The 19,023-nt window shown below is 41.9% G+C and overlaps 1 protein-coding gene across 1 annotated transcript in view; it reads left to right on the forward strand.

Annotated features, from left to right (window-relative positions):
* Hacd2 (3-hydroxyacyl-CoA dehydratase 2) overlaps positions 1 to 19,023 on the forward strand; it is a 77,971-nt gene that overhangs the window by 54,720 nt on the left and 4,228 nt on the right. Inside the window, exons 5-6 of the mRNA XM_013019459.1 lie at positions 10,726 to 10,847; positions 14,631 to 14,809. Coding sequence (XP_012874913.1) covers positions 10,726 to 10,847; positions 14,631 to 14,809 — 301 coding nt within the window. The remainder of the gene's footprint in view (positions 1 to 10,725; positions 10,848 to 14,630; positions 14,810 to 19,023) is intronic.

The raw sequence follows: 19,023 nt of genomic DNA on the forward strand, positions 1-19,023 counted from the left end.
TGGCTCAAGTGGTAGAGCACTCGCCTTGAGCTGAAGAGCTCAGGTTCAGCACCCAAGCCCAGAGTTCAAGCCCCACAACCAACAAAATAAATAAATAAATAAAAATAAAGTAACATAGCCTACATTTTCTTGAAAAAAGGGGCGAGTGTTTTCTGGTTTGCTTACCTGTCATGGTTCAATAAATATTAAATCATAAGGAGTACTTTATATATCAGATTGTCCTGTAAAGAATGATTAATAGTTAACCAAATACCTTGTATGTGTGTGTGTTCACACCTGCCAATTGACTTGAAGTCAATGCCTAGCTGCTGTTCCTTAGCTTTTCGCTCAAATCAGGCACTCTACCACTTGAACTACAGTTCCACTTCCAGCTTTTTGGCAGTTGATTAGGAGATAATAGACTCACAGACTTTTCCTGTCCAGGCTGGCTTCAAACCATGGTCCTCAGATCTCAGCCTCCTGAATAGCTCGTATTACAGGTGTCAGCCACTGGCACCCAGCTCAGACATCTGTTAACCACCATGTCAGTATTCATAGCATTTCTGTATCTTTCTTTTCTTTTCTTTCCTTTTTTTTTTTTTGTCGGTCGTGGGGCTTGAACTTGGGTCTTGGGTACTGCCCCTGCACTTTTATGCTCAAGGCTAGCATTTTACCATTTTGAACCACAGTGTCCTTGCGGTTTTCTGGTGGTTAATTAGAGATGAGTCGCAGAAACTTTCCTGCCCAGGTTGGCTTTGAATTGTGATCTTCTGATCTCAGTCCCCTGAGTCACTAGGATTATAGGCATGAGCCACCAGTGCACTTGACTTGTATCTCTCTTAGGAAAGATAAAACTTCTTTTAAATAGATAGCCAAGTAACATTTTTGTTCAGAAAGGCTTAATTGGGATGCCCAACCAGGCATCCACAAGGCCTTGCCCCTCCTCCCCATGTTGCTCCACACAGGCTTGGATGTCTGTCCTGCTTTCATTGGCCTAAGAGGTAGGGTACCTGAAAAGGGAAACACTTGCCACCCTCAAAGTACAAGTGCAGTACAAGTCAGAAGCAAACTGCTGGCAGTTAACAAGGCTGATGAGGCAGAGGGAAACAGCACACTTGGACCACTGGTCTTGCCTCACCCTCATCCAGAAGTCACTCCAGTCTGTTGCAGTCTTCCAGGTCTGGTTGATAACCCTCATGGAGTGGTTTGGAAGGTGCTGAGAGTTAAACATACAAACTGATTAGAAGAGTGCCTGGCACTAAGTGCTCAGTAAATGTTTACTATATATTAGCTACAATGTGACTGATCTTTACAAAACTTTGTATTGACAAGTTTGTTTTAACTATTTTGAAATCTTTTCTATGTCCTGAGATTATAACAAATATAATTGACTTCTCACATAGAAAGGAATATGTTTTTATACTTATTAAAATAGTTTCACAGTAGCTGGTGAAATTTCTACATAATTACTTTTATCCTACTTAGGGAATAATTAGCCCTGCTAATGGGAACTATCATTATCTTAATCATCATTATTATCCTGATCTAAAGCATTTATTAAGAATTTGGTTTTGTTTTAACTAAGCTAGCCCTTCTTCAGAGGCAGTTTGCGGTCCTGTTTTGGGATACTTACGGTCTAGGCTGTTGTAATCATGTAATTAAAGTAATAAGGTAACACAGATGAGACTTCATTGGAAAAGTCACCTGGCTCTTCACTGGGCACTGAACATGGCTCTGCTTGTAAAGTTTGTTTTATTTTGTGCCAGTTGCAGGGCTTACTCTCTCACGGTGCTTTTTGTTCATAGTTGGTATTCTACCTGAGCTACACCTCAAGTCTGGCATTTTGCTGGTTGATTGGAGAGAGAGTCTCACAGACTTTTCTGCCAGGGTTAGCTTCTAACCACAATCTTACAGGTCTCAGCTTTCTGGATAGCTAGGATCACAGATATGAGCAACCAACAACCAGTATTATAAAACTTTTTTTTAATGTAAGGGGCTTTTTTGTTTTGTTTTTTAGTAGAGAGGGGTTACAATTATATAAAGCTTTCTTAAAGAACTTTATCTGCCTCCCCAGAACTGGTCCTTCCCCAAGATTGCTCTGCCTCACCTTGCAGAGGGTGTCTGTTGAGTTGCTGAGTGGTACCTTCCAATTCAGGTCTCAGCCTGTGACTGACTGGGATAATGTGGACACTTGTAGCTATTCACTTTCTAATAGTTGAATGTTGGAAAGAATGATGAGGGGGGAAAGAAAGCAGGTTGCCATCGTGTGACTCCTCCATGTTCTAGTCCCCTAATCCTAGGGAAGCTGTTTATATGAGTGTGGGGTGGGGCACCAAGCAAAGTATACCCCCAGATCAGCTATTTGAGAGCACAGCCAGAGGAGGGGGCGGGGCAGGGGATGGAGAATAGGCATCTTAGCCGGTCCCCCTAGGCAGGTCAGAGCCAGTTTGAAGGGCAAAGGACAAAACAGAAATTTGAAAGCATTATGCTAACCATGCCTAGCACAGAAAGGCAAATACTGAATGATTCCACTTAGTAAGGTACCAGAATAAACAAATTCTTGGAGACAAAGTAGAACAGTGGTTACCAGGGACTGGGAGGCACAGAGTAGGGTCTTAATGGGTATAAAATTTGTGTGTGAGGTAATAAAATAATCCTGGGAAGGATTGTAGGTGTAGTTCAGTGATAAAAGTCCTTACTAACAAGAGTGTGGGTTTAATCCCTAGCACTCACACACACACACACACACTAATAAAAATGGGTATTGATGATGATTGCACAGCATGGTGGATGTACTTGATCACACATACGCAACAAATTCTTTTTGTCTCCCCGTTCTGGGGCTTAAACTCAGAACCTAGACACTGTCTATGAGCTTTTCTACTCAAGGCTAGTACTCTAGCACTTGAACCATATAGCTCTACTCACTGCTTTTTGGTGCTGAATTGGAGATAAAGAGTCTTGTGGACGTTACTGCCCAGGCTAGCTTCGAACTGCAATACCGTGATCTCAGCTTGCTAGAATTACAGGCATGAGCCACCAGCATGGGGCCAAAGAAACATTTGAGATTTTAAAATGGATGGAAAATCTGCCTATATATATTCTTGCAAAGAGTCCTTTTTTCCAAGGTGTCCTTTGAGTTTAGATACAGCCACTCATTTAACTGTTTCCATCAACAATGAGCTGTACAACAGTGTCTCAGATTAAAATGGAACTGAAAAATTTCTATTGCCAAGTGATCTATGGTATTGTAGCACAACACATGGCTGAGAAGCTCATGGTGATAATGGCATAAACAGACCCATTGTGCTGCCACTTGACACCATGTTGTTGGCTGGGTCACTTGTTAGTGTAAATCATTTGACACATTTCCCAAAATGCATCCCCAGCCATTCAGAGAGCAGTTCTTCTATTTCAGCTCCCAGGTCCCTCTCACAGTCTCTTGAGGGCTGGACAAAAATATTGTTCTATGAAGAGAGGACATAGAAAAAACAAAGTTGAGAGAGTAAATTAATCTAGTACAGAATCAAATAAAGCCTACAGTTTGTAATTGTTTTTACTTGTATGTGTGTATATGTATATGGGTATGGGTGCAGGCTTGAACTCAATCAGAGCTGGGTGCTGTCCCTGAGCTTTCTGCTCAAGGTTAGTGCTTTGCCACTAGAGCCACAGTTCCATTTCTGGGTTTTTGGTGGTTTATTGGAAATAATTTTGCAGACTTTTCCTGCCTGGCTGGCTTGGAACTATGATCCTCAGATCTCAACCTTCTGAGTAGCTAGGATTAGTTGTAAGCCACTAACATCAAGTCTGTTTTTACATTTTTTATGGGTGTTAAACACCACCAGGAGCCAGTGGCTTATCTGTAATTCTAGCTGCTCAGGAAGTTGAGATCTGAGGATCACAATTCAAAGCCAACCTTGGCAATTAAATCCTTGATATTCTTATCTCCATTTATTTACCAAAAAGCTAGAATTGGCACTGTGGCTCAAAGTGGTAGGGTACTAGCCTTGAGCACAAAAGCTCAGAAAGAGTGCCCAGGCCCTGAGTTCAAGCCCCAGGACTTACACACACACACACACACACACACACAAATCAAACGATAAAACATGTGACACAGTCCTAATGTAATGTACAACCTGTTACTATCTGCATCTCTTTACTGAAAGAGGTTGCCAGCATATGGTCTATGATGCCATTCCTCACATACTCACCAAATGTGCATTGAAACTCCCAAGTTCCAAAGTAACTTTGTGGTATTTGGAGATAGGGCCTTTGGGTGAGTAGTGCCACTTAGATGAGGTCTTGTTATGGGGATACCTGTGAGTTCACTAGCTCCTCTAAAAACACCCCCATGTAGGATACATCCAGAGGAAGCTATCTGCAAGTCATGAATAGAGTCTTCACCAGAACAACCATGCCGCCACTGAGAGAATGGCTACCCATTGTCTAGAATGTTTTGTTAGGACAGCCTGAGCAGACATTTTTTTAAGAACTTTTTCAAAAAACACTCTAGTACTCCCATCACAGTTTCTGCCATAACCACCTCTATTTTTCACCCTCTTCTCCCTTTCCCCCTCATTCCCTCTCCTCTCTTCCCCTTTCGTCTTACCATAATATTAATTTTGAGGGGGAAAAGTGAGGAAAGGAGATAATGAACGGGAGAGGAGGAAAAAGGCAGGTTAAGATCAGTTGCCAAGTCTGTGTGCTTACCATAAAACTTAGACAAGGAAGCTCTCTTTACCGTGGAGGTAAACGGTGAGTTCCAAAGTGCCAAGAAGAATAAGGTTTTTACAATGGCCGCTTTCTTACGTGCACCATCTGTTTTCCTTTGATTGTAACCAAAGTGACAGCTTTTCATGTGCTGATACTCCCTGTGCCTTTTAAAGTCAAGCATATGATGCTATTCGTGTGTAAGGGTTTTTCTCTTGTGCCCATTTGTTTCTCCAGCTTGGATTTCTATGTAAACTCCCTTAGCTAAACCACACAAGCCACCCACACCAGGCCTCCTCTTCCTCTTCAGAGCAGGGAGTGGGAACAGCATTTGTAGTGAAAAGTTAGCACCAAGCACACTGTGCCTGGGAGGGAGACCTTTCCAAGCAGGGCCGTGCTCCTTGTGAACATGAGGCTCTGAAAACAGCTCTAAGACATTTTTGGTACCCCATCCTGAACTGACCTTTTAGTCTCTCTCTTCTCCTTCATAAACCTTGATAAATCTCCATCATCTCCTTCTCTTTTTTTTTTTTTCTTTTTTTGCCAGTCCTGGGACTTGCCTCAGGCTAGCACTCTACCACTTGAGCCACAGCGCCACTTCCAGCCTTTTCTCAGTATGTAGTACTAAGGATTTGAACCCAGGGCTTCATGCCTGCTAGGCAAGCACTCTACCACTGAGCCATATTCCCAGACTTCCCTTTTCTTTCTTTTCCTAAATGTCAGTGCTGCAGTTTTTTTTTTAAAAATTCCCCTAAGTGTTCAGTAAATTTTTAAGTTCAGCCATCACCTTAATAATTTTAGAATATTTTCAAGCTGGGCACCCATAGTTCGCACCTATAATCTTAGCTACTCAAGGCCCAGCACCCATGCTCATACCTGTAAACCTAGCTACTCAGGGGGCTGAGTTCCAAGGCTTATAATTTTGAGCTAGCCTTGGCAGACAAACCTTTAAGACTCTTATCTCAAATCAGCAAAAAGCCAGAACCAGAGTATGGCTCTAATGGTACAGCACCAACTGTGAACAAAAAAAAAAGCTTAGAGTACAGGGCCCTGAAGTCAAGCCCCCAGTATAAAAAAAAAAAAGTCACTTAGTACATAGCTTTTGACCTCTTCTGCTTTTCGTAGACATATACTAGTTATTGCAAATAAGGGAAACCAAAGGACCTGTGTTTCTTTGAGTCTGGCTTACTTCACTTAATTTTTTGTCTTTTAGTCTTGATAGCTAACAAAGTTGTATGTTTATAGTTTTTCATTCAAAACAGCTGAGTTAAACTTTGTGTCTTTTGCCCCTCCAAAAACTCCTAAAATAAACTAGCCTTTTTATTCTGTAAAGCTCAGTTGATTTTCTCTTAGTGACTCTTTAAATATATGAAGGGCCCCCTCCATTTATTAGAAAATATTCCCAAATCTTGCTTTCAAAAATAAATAAATAAATAAACTCTCCAACTTAAGGGGCATTGATTCTACCCAGACTTATACCAAGTCTGGGGAGGGCAAATGATGGGATGTGGGCCTTTGAAGACTTTACCATCAAGAAAAAGAAATACCAAGAGAAGCTGGGTGCCGGTGGCTCACACCTGTAATCCTAGCTACTCTGGAGGCTGAGATCTGAGGATCATGGTTCAAAGCCAGACTGGGCAGGAAAGTCCGTGAAACTCTTCTCTCCAATAAAACACCAAAAAAACGGAAGTGGCAGTGTAGCTTAAGTGGTAGAGTGCTTGCCTTGAACTGAACTGCTGAGGGACAGCGCTCAGCCAGAGTTCGAGCCCCACGACTGACAAAAAAAAGAAAAGAAAAACCAAGAGAGGCTGGGAAGGTGGCTCAGTGGTACAGCGCTTGCCTTGCATGCATGAGGCCTTGGGTTCGATTCCTCAGCACCACATAAGCAGAAAGAAAAAAGCCGCAAGTGGCGCTGTGGCTCAAGTGGTAGAGTGCTAACTTTGAGCTGAAGAGCTGAGGGACAGCGCCCAGGCCCAGAGTTCAGGCCCACGACCGGACCCAAAAACAAAAGCCAAGAGAAATATTCCCATCCCACCCACACATTTGTTTGTTTAGTACATCTTTTTTTTTCTTAGTGCCAATAGTGAGGCTTGAACTCAAGGCCTTTGTGTTGTCCCTGAGCTTTTTTTTATGCAAGGCTAATTAATGCTCTACCACTTGAGCCACAGCTCCACTTCTGGCTTTTTGGTGGTTAATTGAAAATAAGAATCTCAAGAGGTAAGAATGTCACAGACTTTCCTGCCCAGGATCTCAGCCTCCTGAATAGCTAGGATTACAGGTGTGAACCACCAGCAGCTGGCTCAGTAAATCTTTTATTCTCTTATCTCCTGTTTGCTTCTTTTTTCTGGGAGAGGGTCTTACTGTGTTGCCCAGGCTCAAGTAATCCTCTCAAACTGCTGATTTTACCCACTTGTTTCACATCCATGTGCTGGCAGAGACTATAGTATTGAAGTGGCTGAATACTGGCCATTTGTTGGATAACCACCTCATGCCCTGTTGGCTCCTATCAAGCTTGTAGCTCCCATCTATGGGGTTCACTAGCTAAGGTTTTCCCAGTCTATACCAGAGTTCTTTTGTCTCTGTTTAATCAGGCCCCGGTTGTGGGGCCTGAACTCTGGGCCTGGGCACTGTCCCTCAGCTCTTCAGCTCAAGGCTAGCGCTCTACCACTTGAGCCACAGCGCCACTTCCGGCTTTTTTCTTTTTGCTTATGTGATGCTGAGGAATTGAACCCAGTGCCTCAGGCATGCAAGGCAAGTGCTCTACCACTGAGCCACCTTCCCAGCCCCATTTTGTCTTTTTTTTAACTTGTGATAAAAGACACAGACTATAATGTTTATCATTGTGCTCATTCCCATCATTGCCCTCCATCTCTAGAGCTCTCTTCATCTTCTCAAACTGAAGCTGCATACTGATTAAAAATGTATTCCCTATTATCCCAGCTCCTGGCAACCTGCTGTCTCTACTTTTTGTCTCTGAATTTGACTACGTGTGAGAGGAATCAAGAGTATTTTTCCTTTTGCAAGTGGTATATTTCACTGCGCAGAATATCTTTACAGATCATCCACTTTATACCGCGTGTAAAAGTTCCTTTTTAAAGTTAACAATAATACTCCAGGGGCTGGGAATGTGGCTCAGTGGTAGAGTGCTTGCCTGTTATGCATGAAGCCCTGGGTTCAATTCCTCAGTACCACATAAACAGAAAAAAAGCTGGAAGTATTGCTGCTGGAGTGCTAGCCTTGAGCAAAAGAAGCTCAGGGACAATGCCCAGGCCCTGAGTTCAAGCCCCAGGACTGGCAAGATACTAATACTCCATTGTGCATATATATATATATATATATATGTGTGTGTGTGTGTATATATATGTATATGTATATATATGTATGTATATATGTGCTATATTTTGTTTATACATTCATTCATTGATGGACACTTGGTTGCTTCCACCTTTTGACTGTTATGCTTCTATAAACACATACAGATATGTCTCATGGGTCTCACTGGTTTTAACTCAGTGCATTTTGCCCTGTTTTGTCTTATACTGTATAATTATATGCAAATCCAAGGCCCCTACACTTGCTCAGCTCACTTGCTTGGCTGGCATTCCACCACTTGAGTTAACAAGCCTCCAGCCCTGCCTTTGGTTGATATTTTGGAGACAGTCTTCTGGACTTTCCTGCCTGTACTGGAGTCAGACTGTGATCCTCTGAATCTCAGCCTTCTGAGTAGCTTATCGTACAGATAGAAATCACCAGTGTCCAGCCAACTTAATTTTTTTTCTAATGGAGACAGGATGTCTCAGGATCTTTCAGGTTGGCCTGTACAGGTTGGCTTTGAATTCTCAATCCTACCTTCACCCCAAGTGCTGGAATTCCAGCTGTGTGCTACTACACCAACTCTAACGTCTGACTTTATCCAAATCTCTTTTTGAAAACCATGGTATATTTCCTATTGATCTGCAGTAATCTTTGCACAAGATGACTATTCCTGTAATCCTCAGCATTGTTAAAGACTTGCATCCAGGCCCTCACAGATGCACTCTGGGAGCAGAGTGGTATGAAAGCTATCAGTTCCCAGCATTCAACTGTGAAGACTGTGTCAGAAGCCTTAAACCAACTGGTAGATGGGGCCAAAGTAAATGGTTTGGAGGCTTGTTCATTGGTTGCCTGTGTGTGTGAAAACTACTAAGAGTACACACAAACTAATATCAGGCATCAAAAAGAAGGAACTAAGTCTTACAGTGATCTGATTAGGTTGCATTCCTTTTCTTCACACATATTGATTGAGGTCCTATTGTGAAAAGCACCAAAGTACATTTAGAAAACAAAAGATAAATAAAACACACTCCCTGCTTTCAGGATGATTTACAGAACAAGACACTGGAGAACCTTCCTATTCTAGCCCCAGATGTCTTTAAACTAGGCTTCTGCCTTTGTGTATCACCTTCAGGTAAGGAGGACTACCACGCTCATGAAAAACTAATGAAAGGACCCTGAACTTCACCTAGATAGGTTTTAAGCAAAGATTTGTGGAGAGACTGAAAAATCTCAGCATGAAAGCATTTTAGGTATTTAGCTTTCACTTTGGTTAGTAGAAAAGCACAAGGAAAACAAAAAGTACTCTTGCTCTTGACAGTATAAAATTCTTATTCTTTTTAGAGAATAGTAACTATGCATTTATGAAATTCTTTGTCAGAGCAATTTAGTTAATAGCTATGTAAATGACTATTACTTTGCTGTGTAGGTGGATCACTCCATGTACACTTTATGAAAAAGAATGTAAGTGCTAAAAACTGTTAGCCTTGAGACAGAAAGAAGCAAAAGTCAAGCTGCAATGCTGTTAGTGAAGGTTGAGAGGGGTAGTGGCAGTTTCTTTGTTTTGCCAAGTGGTATGTTTTACACACATACAACTTGTGGATTTCTTAAGATGAGTAGAAACCAAAGTGAATTGTGCATTTCTTACTCTGATTCTTTTTTTTGAGGAAAAAAAAAGATTCTTATAAACCAGCTGGGGGGGATGGCAAGGTATTAGAAGTTCATACCAAGCCATAAATTCCTATGCAGAAGAATATCTCTTATACATCACCTGAAGGACATTTTTTTAAGTTAATTGAGTTTGTGTGTGTGTGTGTGTGTGTTGTATTTTCAGCATAAAAATAGCTCCAGAGGAGGTTAGCAGTGCCAAAGCTCTAATAGTTCTAGCTGCCCCCTGTGATCAGCATGGAAGCTTCTGTACTCATGAAGGAGTGAAGCCAGACCTGGCCTTGGGAAATAAGTCAGCAGTGAGCCAGCATAAATGGGCCTGCCTGGTAGATGGTCTCTAGCTCTTCCCTCCCTTTAGCTCATTCTATTTACAGAATGAGCCTCATATTCATTTGTGCTAGAATTATTCCCCTTCTTTGAAATATCTGCAAGTTCCTAATAGTCACATAAACTACATTCAAATTCTTTGCAGTGGATCCCAAACTTTGTATCAGTTTTCCCTTCCCAGCCTCCCCTCCTAACTTGTTTTGACTAGCATCAGTTCACTTTCTCCATGTCAGGGTAGCAAAGGAACCCACAGAAACTCACTGCTTTTTTTCTGGAGACTAGGACTCAACCCATTTTCTTCCTTTCAGCTCCCACTCATCAGTATACCAAGTCCTTATTACCTAGTACCACAGAACTCTTCTCACAAAATACCTAGGATTAGGGCTGAGAAGGTGGCTCAGTGGTAGAGTGCTTGCCTTGCATGTGTGAGATCCTGGGTTTGATTCCTCAGTACCGCATAAGCAGAAAAAGGCAGTAGTGGATACTGTGGTAGAGCGCTAGCCTTGAGCTGAAGAGCTGAGGCCCAGAGTTCAGGCCACATGACTGGACCAAAAAAAAAAAAATTACCTGGGACTATAAATGGCAAGTCCTTTATAGGCTATGTCATGGCCACTGAGGATAGAGACTAATTGCTGGGCCCTGCTGGCCATCCTGTAGGTGCTATATACTGAGTGCCTTTTTCCTAACATTCATATGTTTGTTTTTGTGTCTTGTTTCCTTTTCCTCCAGGTGCAGAGTGAAGATAGTGTCATTCTATTTGTTACTGCCTGGACAATCACAGAAATTATCCGTTACTCCTTTTATACATTCAGTCTATTAAACCATCTGCCTTACCTCATCAAATGGGCCAGGTAAAAAAGAAAAAGTCTATGCAGTGAAAACTGTTGGAATTATCTATCACATTTGCCTGTTGTTGCCTAAGTACTGCTTTGCTTTTTTTTTTTTTTAATGTGTATGTGCTAGTACTCAGGCCCTGAATATGTTCTGTCTGTTAACTTTTTCCCCCTCAAAGCTAGTGCTTTACCACTTGAGCCATAGCTCTCTACTTCTGGCTTCTTTCTCTTTTTTTCTTCATTTTCTTTCCTTCCTTATTTCCTTCCTTCCTGCCTTCCTTTCTTCCTCTCTTTTTTTTCTTTCCTTATTGTGGTTGATTGGAAATAAGTCTCATAGGCTTTCCTGCCTGGGGTGGTTTCAAACCATGACCCTCATATCTTAGCCTCCTGAGTAGCTAGAGTTACTCGCCTAAGCCACTGGTATCCAACCTAAGTATTGGTTCTTAAGTTTCTTTTTTTGGGGGCGGGGGGTCAGTCCTGGGGTTTGAACTCTAGCACTCTACCAATTGAGCCACAGCGCCACTTCCAGCTTTTTCTGCTTATTTGGTGCTGAGGAACCAAACCCAGGGCCTCATGCATGCGAGGCAAGCACTCTACCACTGAGCCAACTTCCCAGCCCCCTGGTTCTTAAGTTTCTAAAAATAAAATTGCATGGGACAGAAGTTACAGAGAAATCCAGTCCGTAGATTTCACCAGGAAAAAAGGATTTTATCTCTGGTTTAATGTGTGTGCACATGCCAGGATTAGGGCTTGAATTCATTCTTATATTTTTGCTTGGCTTTTTTGCTATTTTGTTGGTTAATTGGAGGTAGAGTCTCTTGAGCTTTTCTACCTTCCAGCCTCAATCCTTAGACCTTGGCCTCCTGAGTAGCTACAATTACAGTCTTGAGCCACCAGCACCCAGCTTAAAAATCTTTGTATTTACTTTTTTTTTGGGGGGGGGTCCAGTTGTGGGGCCTGAACTCTGGGCCTGGGCCCAAGGCTAGCGCTCTACCACTTGAGCCACAGCACCACTTCCGGCTTTTTTCTTTTTGCTTATGTGGTGCTGAGGAATCGAACCCAGGGCCTCAGGCATGCAAGGCAAGCGCTCTACCACTGAGCCACTTTCCCAGCCCCTACTTTTTTTTTTAATGTCAGTTGTGAGACTTCAACTCAGGCCTAGGCACTGTCCCTGAGCTCTTTTAAAAAAAAATTTTATTGAGATTAATTGATTACATATATTTCACAAATATCACAGTATTGTGGGATAGTAATACTTATTTAAAGTCACAAACACATTTTAACCTTCATGAGCCACATTGTCTGGATCATGGTCTATAAAGCTTATGGACTCTACAAAGTTAGATACTACAGCTATTTCTTCCAATTCAGGTGATATGTACACTTCTTTCCTTTTGCTAAATGTAAGCTGTTCCCTCTTTCTCTGGCATTCTCTCCCTCCTATTGCTGCTCTTGAGCTGCTCCTGAGTTCATTTTCATCAGTGTCCAGTGCAGCTGATGGGCCCCTCTGTTATATCTGTCCACTGTTTCCCTCTGGTTCTGTGCCTCCTCCTCAGATGTGCACATGTATCATGTATAGACCATATATGAGATCAAAAACATGGAGTCATCTAGAAATGATACAACATTAAGTAGAGGTCCTTTGTTTCTTGAGTCCTGTTTACTTTGTCATATCCCTGAGCTCTTTTGTTCAAGGCTAGCACTCTACCACTTTAAGCCACAGCTCTACTTCCAGTTTTCTGGTAGTTAATTAAGAGTCTCATGGACTTTCATGCTGGGATTGGCCTCTAGCCATGAACCTCAGATCTCAGCCTCTTGAGTAGCTAGGATTACAAGTGTGAGCCACCAACTCCTGGCTTTAAATTATTTTTATTAAAATCAGTTCTCAATCACATTATTTTGGTAGAAGTTTGGTATGTTATACCTAAAAGAGGTATTACCCTGTTTTCATCCTGATCAAATTTTGCCAGTGAACTTCTACTGTTATGGTGGTTTTATTTATTTATGTTTTTTTTGGTCGGTCGTGGGGCTTGAACTCTGGGCCTGGGCGCTGTCCCTCAGCTCTTCAGCTCAAGGCGAGCGCTCTACCACTTGAGCTACAGCGCCACTTCCGGTTTTCTGGTGGTTTTTTGGAGATAGGAGTCTCACGGTCTCTCCTTCCCGGGCTGGCTTTGAACTGAGATCCTCAGATCTCAGCCTCCTGAGTAGCTAGGATTACAGGCGTGAGCCACCAGCGCCCGGCTATGGTGGTTTTAGACAAACTAACTTTCTTACTCTCAATTTTGTCAAGTTTCTGTCTCTTATGTTTTCAGTTATTAAAAACATTATATGTTGTTTTTACCTCTATGAGTTTTACTTTGATTTTTTTTTTACCAGTCCTGGAACTTGAACTCAGGGCCTGGGCACTGACCCTGAGCTTCTTTTGCTCAAGGCTAGCACTCTGCCACAGGAGCCACAACACCACTTCTGGTTTTTTCTGTTTATGTGGTACTGAGGAATCAAACCCAGGGTTTCATGCATGCTAGGCAAGCACTCTACCACTAAGCCATGTTCTCAGCCCTACTTTGATTATTTTTACCAGTAATTCTCAATTTTGACTTCGGCAAAGGGTAGTAGCTCATCATTTATCTTAGCCAGTGAGATCGCTGTTAGCAGTTTTCCACATTGGAAAAGCTTATGGAACATAATACCTCTTTTCATAGAAAGAAAACAGTAGTTATTAGGCAGTTATGAGTTCAGTAATTAAATAAGAGTCATTGTCCATTGTGTTCCAACATTTGAAGCCATAAATATTTTTGTTAGCAAATTATTTTGCAGTAAATATTTTCATTAGTAAAGAAGAATGGGAAACAAACCTACCAACCAGCCTATATAGCCATGGAGATCTAGAGCTGAGCCCTGATTTTACTATTGGAGAAAGACTCTTCACCATTTTCCTATGACCTATGGTAGTCTTCCTTTTCCAGTGTCCTTCCTCATGAGCTAGGGTGGCAAAAGGAATATGTCTTCCATTCATCTTCATAGATTTCTCAGCATAACTCTTGTGCCTGGGAGTTTGGAATTGAGTATTCATTGTGAGCCATGAACAGCCAAAAGCTTTTTAAAGTCTGCACTAGGGATTTCTTTCACAATGCCAGCACCTTTGATTGATTTCCAGGCTCTTTCCGTGAGGTAGTAAGTTCTCACTGAATTCTTTGGAAACAGACAACTTCTTAAAGTGAGTATAAGTGTATGGATTCTTTTCTGTGATAGTAAGTGTAATTGGGATTTTTCAAACTTGAAATTTCAGAGCTATTATGAATTTTTAGCATTGCTAAAGGTAGCATATATTCCACTTTTATAATAGCATGTACAGACATTTGGAAAGTGGTGCCATTATACATATTTGATGTGCTATTTTCCTTCTTTCTACAGACAAGACTTGGTGTAGGTTCTAGGAATTCTTAGATAATCCCTGTTCTAACACCTTCCTCTTGACCCCCTGCTAAGCCCCACTCCCTTAGCCCACATGCAGGGCCCTTCAGTATAAAGCCTGACTCAGTGCCTCCGTGCTACCAGTATGTGGCATAACCTGGATTGCTTTGAAGAGTTGTTTACTTACTTTGAGGCTCATTCAACATATTTATTTGTTTTAAAAAAGAAATATACTTGCTATGGGCCCTTTCGGGAAACTGACTTGTAAAAGCTGAAATCTAGGAACAATAGCTTTAGTGTCAGACTAGTGCTAAGTGGAAGTAGGAGTGCGTCTTTGTGCTCACAGCGGCTCTGAGCCTCAGTAATGAGAGTCTTGTCTTGTTTCAGGTACACACTTTTCATTGTGCTCTACCCGATGGGAGTGTCAGGAGAATTGCTCACAATATATGCCGCTCTGCCATTTGTCAGACAGACTGGCCTGTACTCCATCAGTTTACCAAACAAGTACAATTTCTCCTTTGACTACTATGCATTCCTAATTCTGATAATGATCTCCTACATTCCAAGTAAGTACAGTGCATATATTTATCTGTGTTTTAAGTTTTGGCTCTGCAATACCTAGAATTAAATGCATTGGATTACCCTTGTCCCATATCCAAGTAAATATAAATTTAATTTCTTGGTAACGTTCTATTTTTTGACTGTTGACTGTCAAAGAGAATTTTCTTTAGTAGTAATTAAGTTAAGATGAACCCTTCTTGGTACAGCTGCCAAAATGCAGCCCTTCTTGGTGTGTAGGTTTGATACACTGAATAGCAGGGTAAAGAAACTACTTACTGGGGGGCGGGGGGAATACTGAGTAGAAAACATAAAAGCCATTAAAGACCTTACCTTGGTTTTATTTTCTGTCTCTTGAGAATTGCTTATTACGGTTTTTTAAAACACTGTAAAAGGATTTTTGTATTGTTTACTGTTTCAAAACAGTTTTACTTCATCTTAAGGAATCAGTTGACTAGAAACAAATAACAGAATAAAAACAGGGTTGTTGATGTTTTTCAGCATTTCTCATTTTCTTGTTGAGCACTAAAACCCACTGAGTGGGGCATGATGTTCCCTTTCAATGGCTTCCAGTTAGTCCAGTTATTCTGTGCTGAAGCAGAGAGGAGATGCCCTGCTGGATGCCTTTGGGGAGGGATATCTGTGGTGCTGAGAGCAGGAGTGTGGCCTTCTTCTTAAATGTTGTTCAGTTCTGCATTCCAAGGACGACATATTCTTCCTTTCCTCATTTAGCCATTTCTGTAGCTACATTCTGAATCTCACTTTAGTCTATAAGGACTTTGTAGACTTTCCTAAACCTGTTAAGTTCAGGCAGGGATGAATTTTTTCTTTAGCCCCAGCATTATCTTGAATGAATCATTGTAGGGATCTTAAGTGACATGTTTGTGTCTCTCTGTGGAAAATTGCATTTCATGCATTGTGGGAAAAAACTACATCCAGATTTCAAGTGAACATTTATTTTAGAGAAATTCTTGGACACAATCCTGCTTCGTGATTCATTTTCCACTCTATTCATACCAAGTCTCCCCTCCTTAATGATGGAACCATGGTAGATAAAGGCCATTTCTCTTCATATGTCAACAATAGTTATTTTCAAACAAAAGACAAATATGGAAGACTTGAGATGTTTAAGTAGTAAAACTAAAAGTAATTTTTTAAAAAGTAGTTCTTTAAAAAAAGCTTTTTTACCTTTCTAATTTTGTCCTCTTTGGATTTATTTCCCATCAGTGAAGCTACAACACCTAGTTGTGCTTTTACCATGCCCAGTGTAGTGCATGTTTTCCCACTGGGTGCCAGAGTTTGTTTGAGTGCAACATAACATCTGATGAATGGGAGAGATACACCACCTTGGATAGCTGGGGAAGGGCACAGATGGGATCACAAACTCACTCCTGTAACAAGATGCTGCCACACTGACAGAAACCAGGGGTCCCAGCCTCAAGTGTTGCTGCCACATTTCTGCTCTGTCTACAGAGGAGGGCTTCGTTTCTGGAGCATCTGCCCCCAAATCTGTTAGTTTCCTGTATACCATTGTTGCCAACTACTACCAAGTCTTTGTGTCTTCCTGCTCCTCATGGTGGTGCACAGGTCACACACAGCCTCCATGATGATAGGACTCCTGAAGGAAAACACAGCCAGCGCTGAGAGTTTACTCTCTTGGCCTTAGAGAAAAAGGATACCTCAGGGCTGCCTTCTAGAAAGTTGGGTAGGGCCGTGCTCCAACAGAACTCTGCTTTCTTGACTTCAGCTGCTTCCTTGGTCAGAGAATCTGGCTTGGTTCAAGCCTTTGTTTTATATGACAGCTTTAAGGGTAGATTTCAAAGGAAGGCTTAGGTATTTCCTTTGGGTTACTTATGTATATCTTGGCAGCACAACCCAACTTCTGCTACAGATCACCACACATCTGCTGGCACCCACCAGTGGTCTTGGATGTGTTCAGTAATTCAGGGTATTAATACCAAGACAAGTTTTTACAGTGCCAACTGCATATTTCCAAGTGCTCAACACTTTTGGATTTAAAGAAAGTAATGAAGAATCAGGCAAGTTTGTTGTTGATATTGCAGTCTTTTTCAGCAAATATGGCTTTCTTTCTGAGGTTCTTTCAGTCTTCTGGTAAGAAATTTGTGATACACACGAATAATTTAAATAAACACCTATTCTTTTTTATATATTTTTATTGTAAAGATACTGTATAGAGGGGTTACAGTTACATGAGTAAGGTAATGAGTACATTTCCTATCTAACATTGTTTCCCCCTGCCATTCCTTCACTCCCTACCTCCCCAACTCCTCCCTCCTCCCCTCCAAGTTATAAAGTTTGTTTTCTATATAGTGTCTTGTACATCTCATTGTTACAGTGGGTCATCCTGTATCCTTGTTTCAGCATTTACAAACACCCTTACTTTACGGCCTTGATCCATTGCTGCCTATGTAGCTTATATGACTCATGGGCCTCAGCTCTAGGACTGTTTTCGAATTGGGGGTCCTCTGAATCACTGGCCAGGCATTTCTGCCCTGCATGCTCCAGCCCATGTGTACAGCAGCCCACAATACACCATCTGTAAGGCTCAACAAACATCTAAGTCCTGTTGACATTTTCTACCAAAACATGGGAGTGAGGACCAAAAGCGTTGAAAATGCTGCAGGGTGGGGGCCTGAGAAGTTGGCACTGACCAGACTGCCAAGGATCATACTCAACATCACCTCTAACGCACAGAGGCAGGCACACATGCGCACAGTGACCATTTCCCATCTCTGTGTCCTGAACTGGAAAGCAGAAGGTAGAGCTTGGACTAGCCTGTTTTTTGTTTTTGTTTTTAATTTTATTATAAAGGTAGTACACGGTGGGGCCACAGTTACATGAGTCAGGTAGCAAGTATATGTCCTTTTGAGCACCCTTCCCTCATTCTCTCCATTTTTTTCCCCTCCTGGCTTTCCTCCCCCCAAAGTTGTATAGTTCATGAACTAGCCCGTTGTTGAGTTGAGATTTTCTTAGTGGTTCTATTCAGTGTAGCCCCAAGTAGTTAAAGGAATAGCCATGTACCTGGAATTGTTCCAGACATTTTACTTAGGTGCAGCCTGAACTCGTGGGCCATTGTAGTGGAGGCTCTCAGTGCTATGGCCACTAAGAAGTCACTACTGGCTAAACAATGTAGTTCACACCTGTAATACCACCTACTGGGGAAGAAGGAGGATTTCCAGTTTGAGACCAGCCCAGGTACAATTAGCCAGACCTTGTCGTCACAAAAAAAAAAAGGCTGGAGGGCTTGATTCAAGCACTTCTCTAGTAAACCCAAGACACTTTGATCAATCCCCAGAACTAGGAAATAAAATAAGGCACTGCCAGAGCTGAAAATAACAGCTCAAGAGCCTCTAGCCATCTGGCCTCCTTGCTTATTACCTTTGCCCCCAGCACTAAGGAGTTGTAAAGAAATGAGAAGGGGGCAAATGAAGGACATGGCTGGCTGGCTTTCCTAAGTACTTACGGAGTGGCTTTTGAGTTACTAGCCTCCCTCAGATCTCCTGAATTAGCCATGAGTCCATAGCACTCTGTGGGGTAGTGTAATTACAGATATACCCAGTGAGTCCAAGCATGCTGGACTCACAAGCATGCTTGGCTCACAAAGTTTCCCTTCACTGAAGTAAACCTAGAAATGACTGGCCCCATGTTTTTATATGATTACAATTAGCATTCCTTATGGCTTAATTACATCTAATTCTACATTTTAGATTATAGAACTTGTTAAATGTTCTGGCTTTTGTACCAAAATAGTTCTGCCACTATTCTACATAAGCTGGGCCTTTTCTATGAATAACTTCCTGCCAGGAAATCCGAGTGGAATGGAGGACAGCAGTGAATCCTGTTCAGTCCATCAGGTCTCTGTGTATATCTCCTGATGTCTTGGTGTACTTGAAATTGAAATTTGGCCAACTTGGAAGCCCTTTAAAAAGCTAGACACTGTCCCAGAAATTAACCTCCCTGAAATACAGATTACTGTCTAAAACTTAAAGATGGAGCAATTGGGGGAGAGGGGGGGCATTTTACCTATGGAATTTATATAGTGATTGAACCCCTGGCATACAGAATCCATGTGAAGGCCAGGTAGCTCAAACTAGCAGTTCTCAGCAGGGCATCTGGGGGACAATGTTCCGCTGGCAGAACTATCACACATTAGCACCCTGGTCTCAAATGCAAAATGTCGGTAACCTTCCCACCAGGAGGA

The sequence above is a fragment of the Dipodomys ordii genome, unplaced genomic scaffold (genome assembly GCF_000151885.1).
Source record: "Dipodomys ordii isolate 6190 unplaced genomic scaffold, Dord_2.0 Scaffold45, whole genome shotgun sequence".
Classification (NCBI taxonomy): Eukaryota; Metazoa; Chordata; class Mammalia; order Rodentia; family Heteromyidae; genus Dipodomys; species Dipodomys ordii.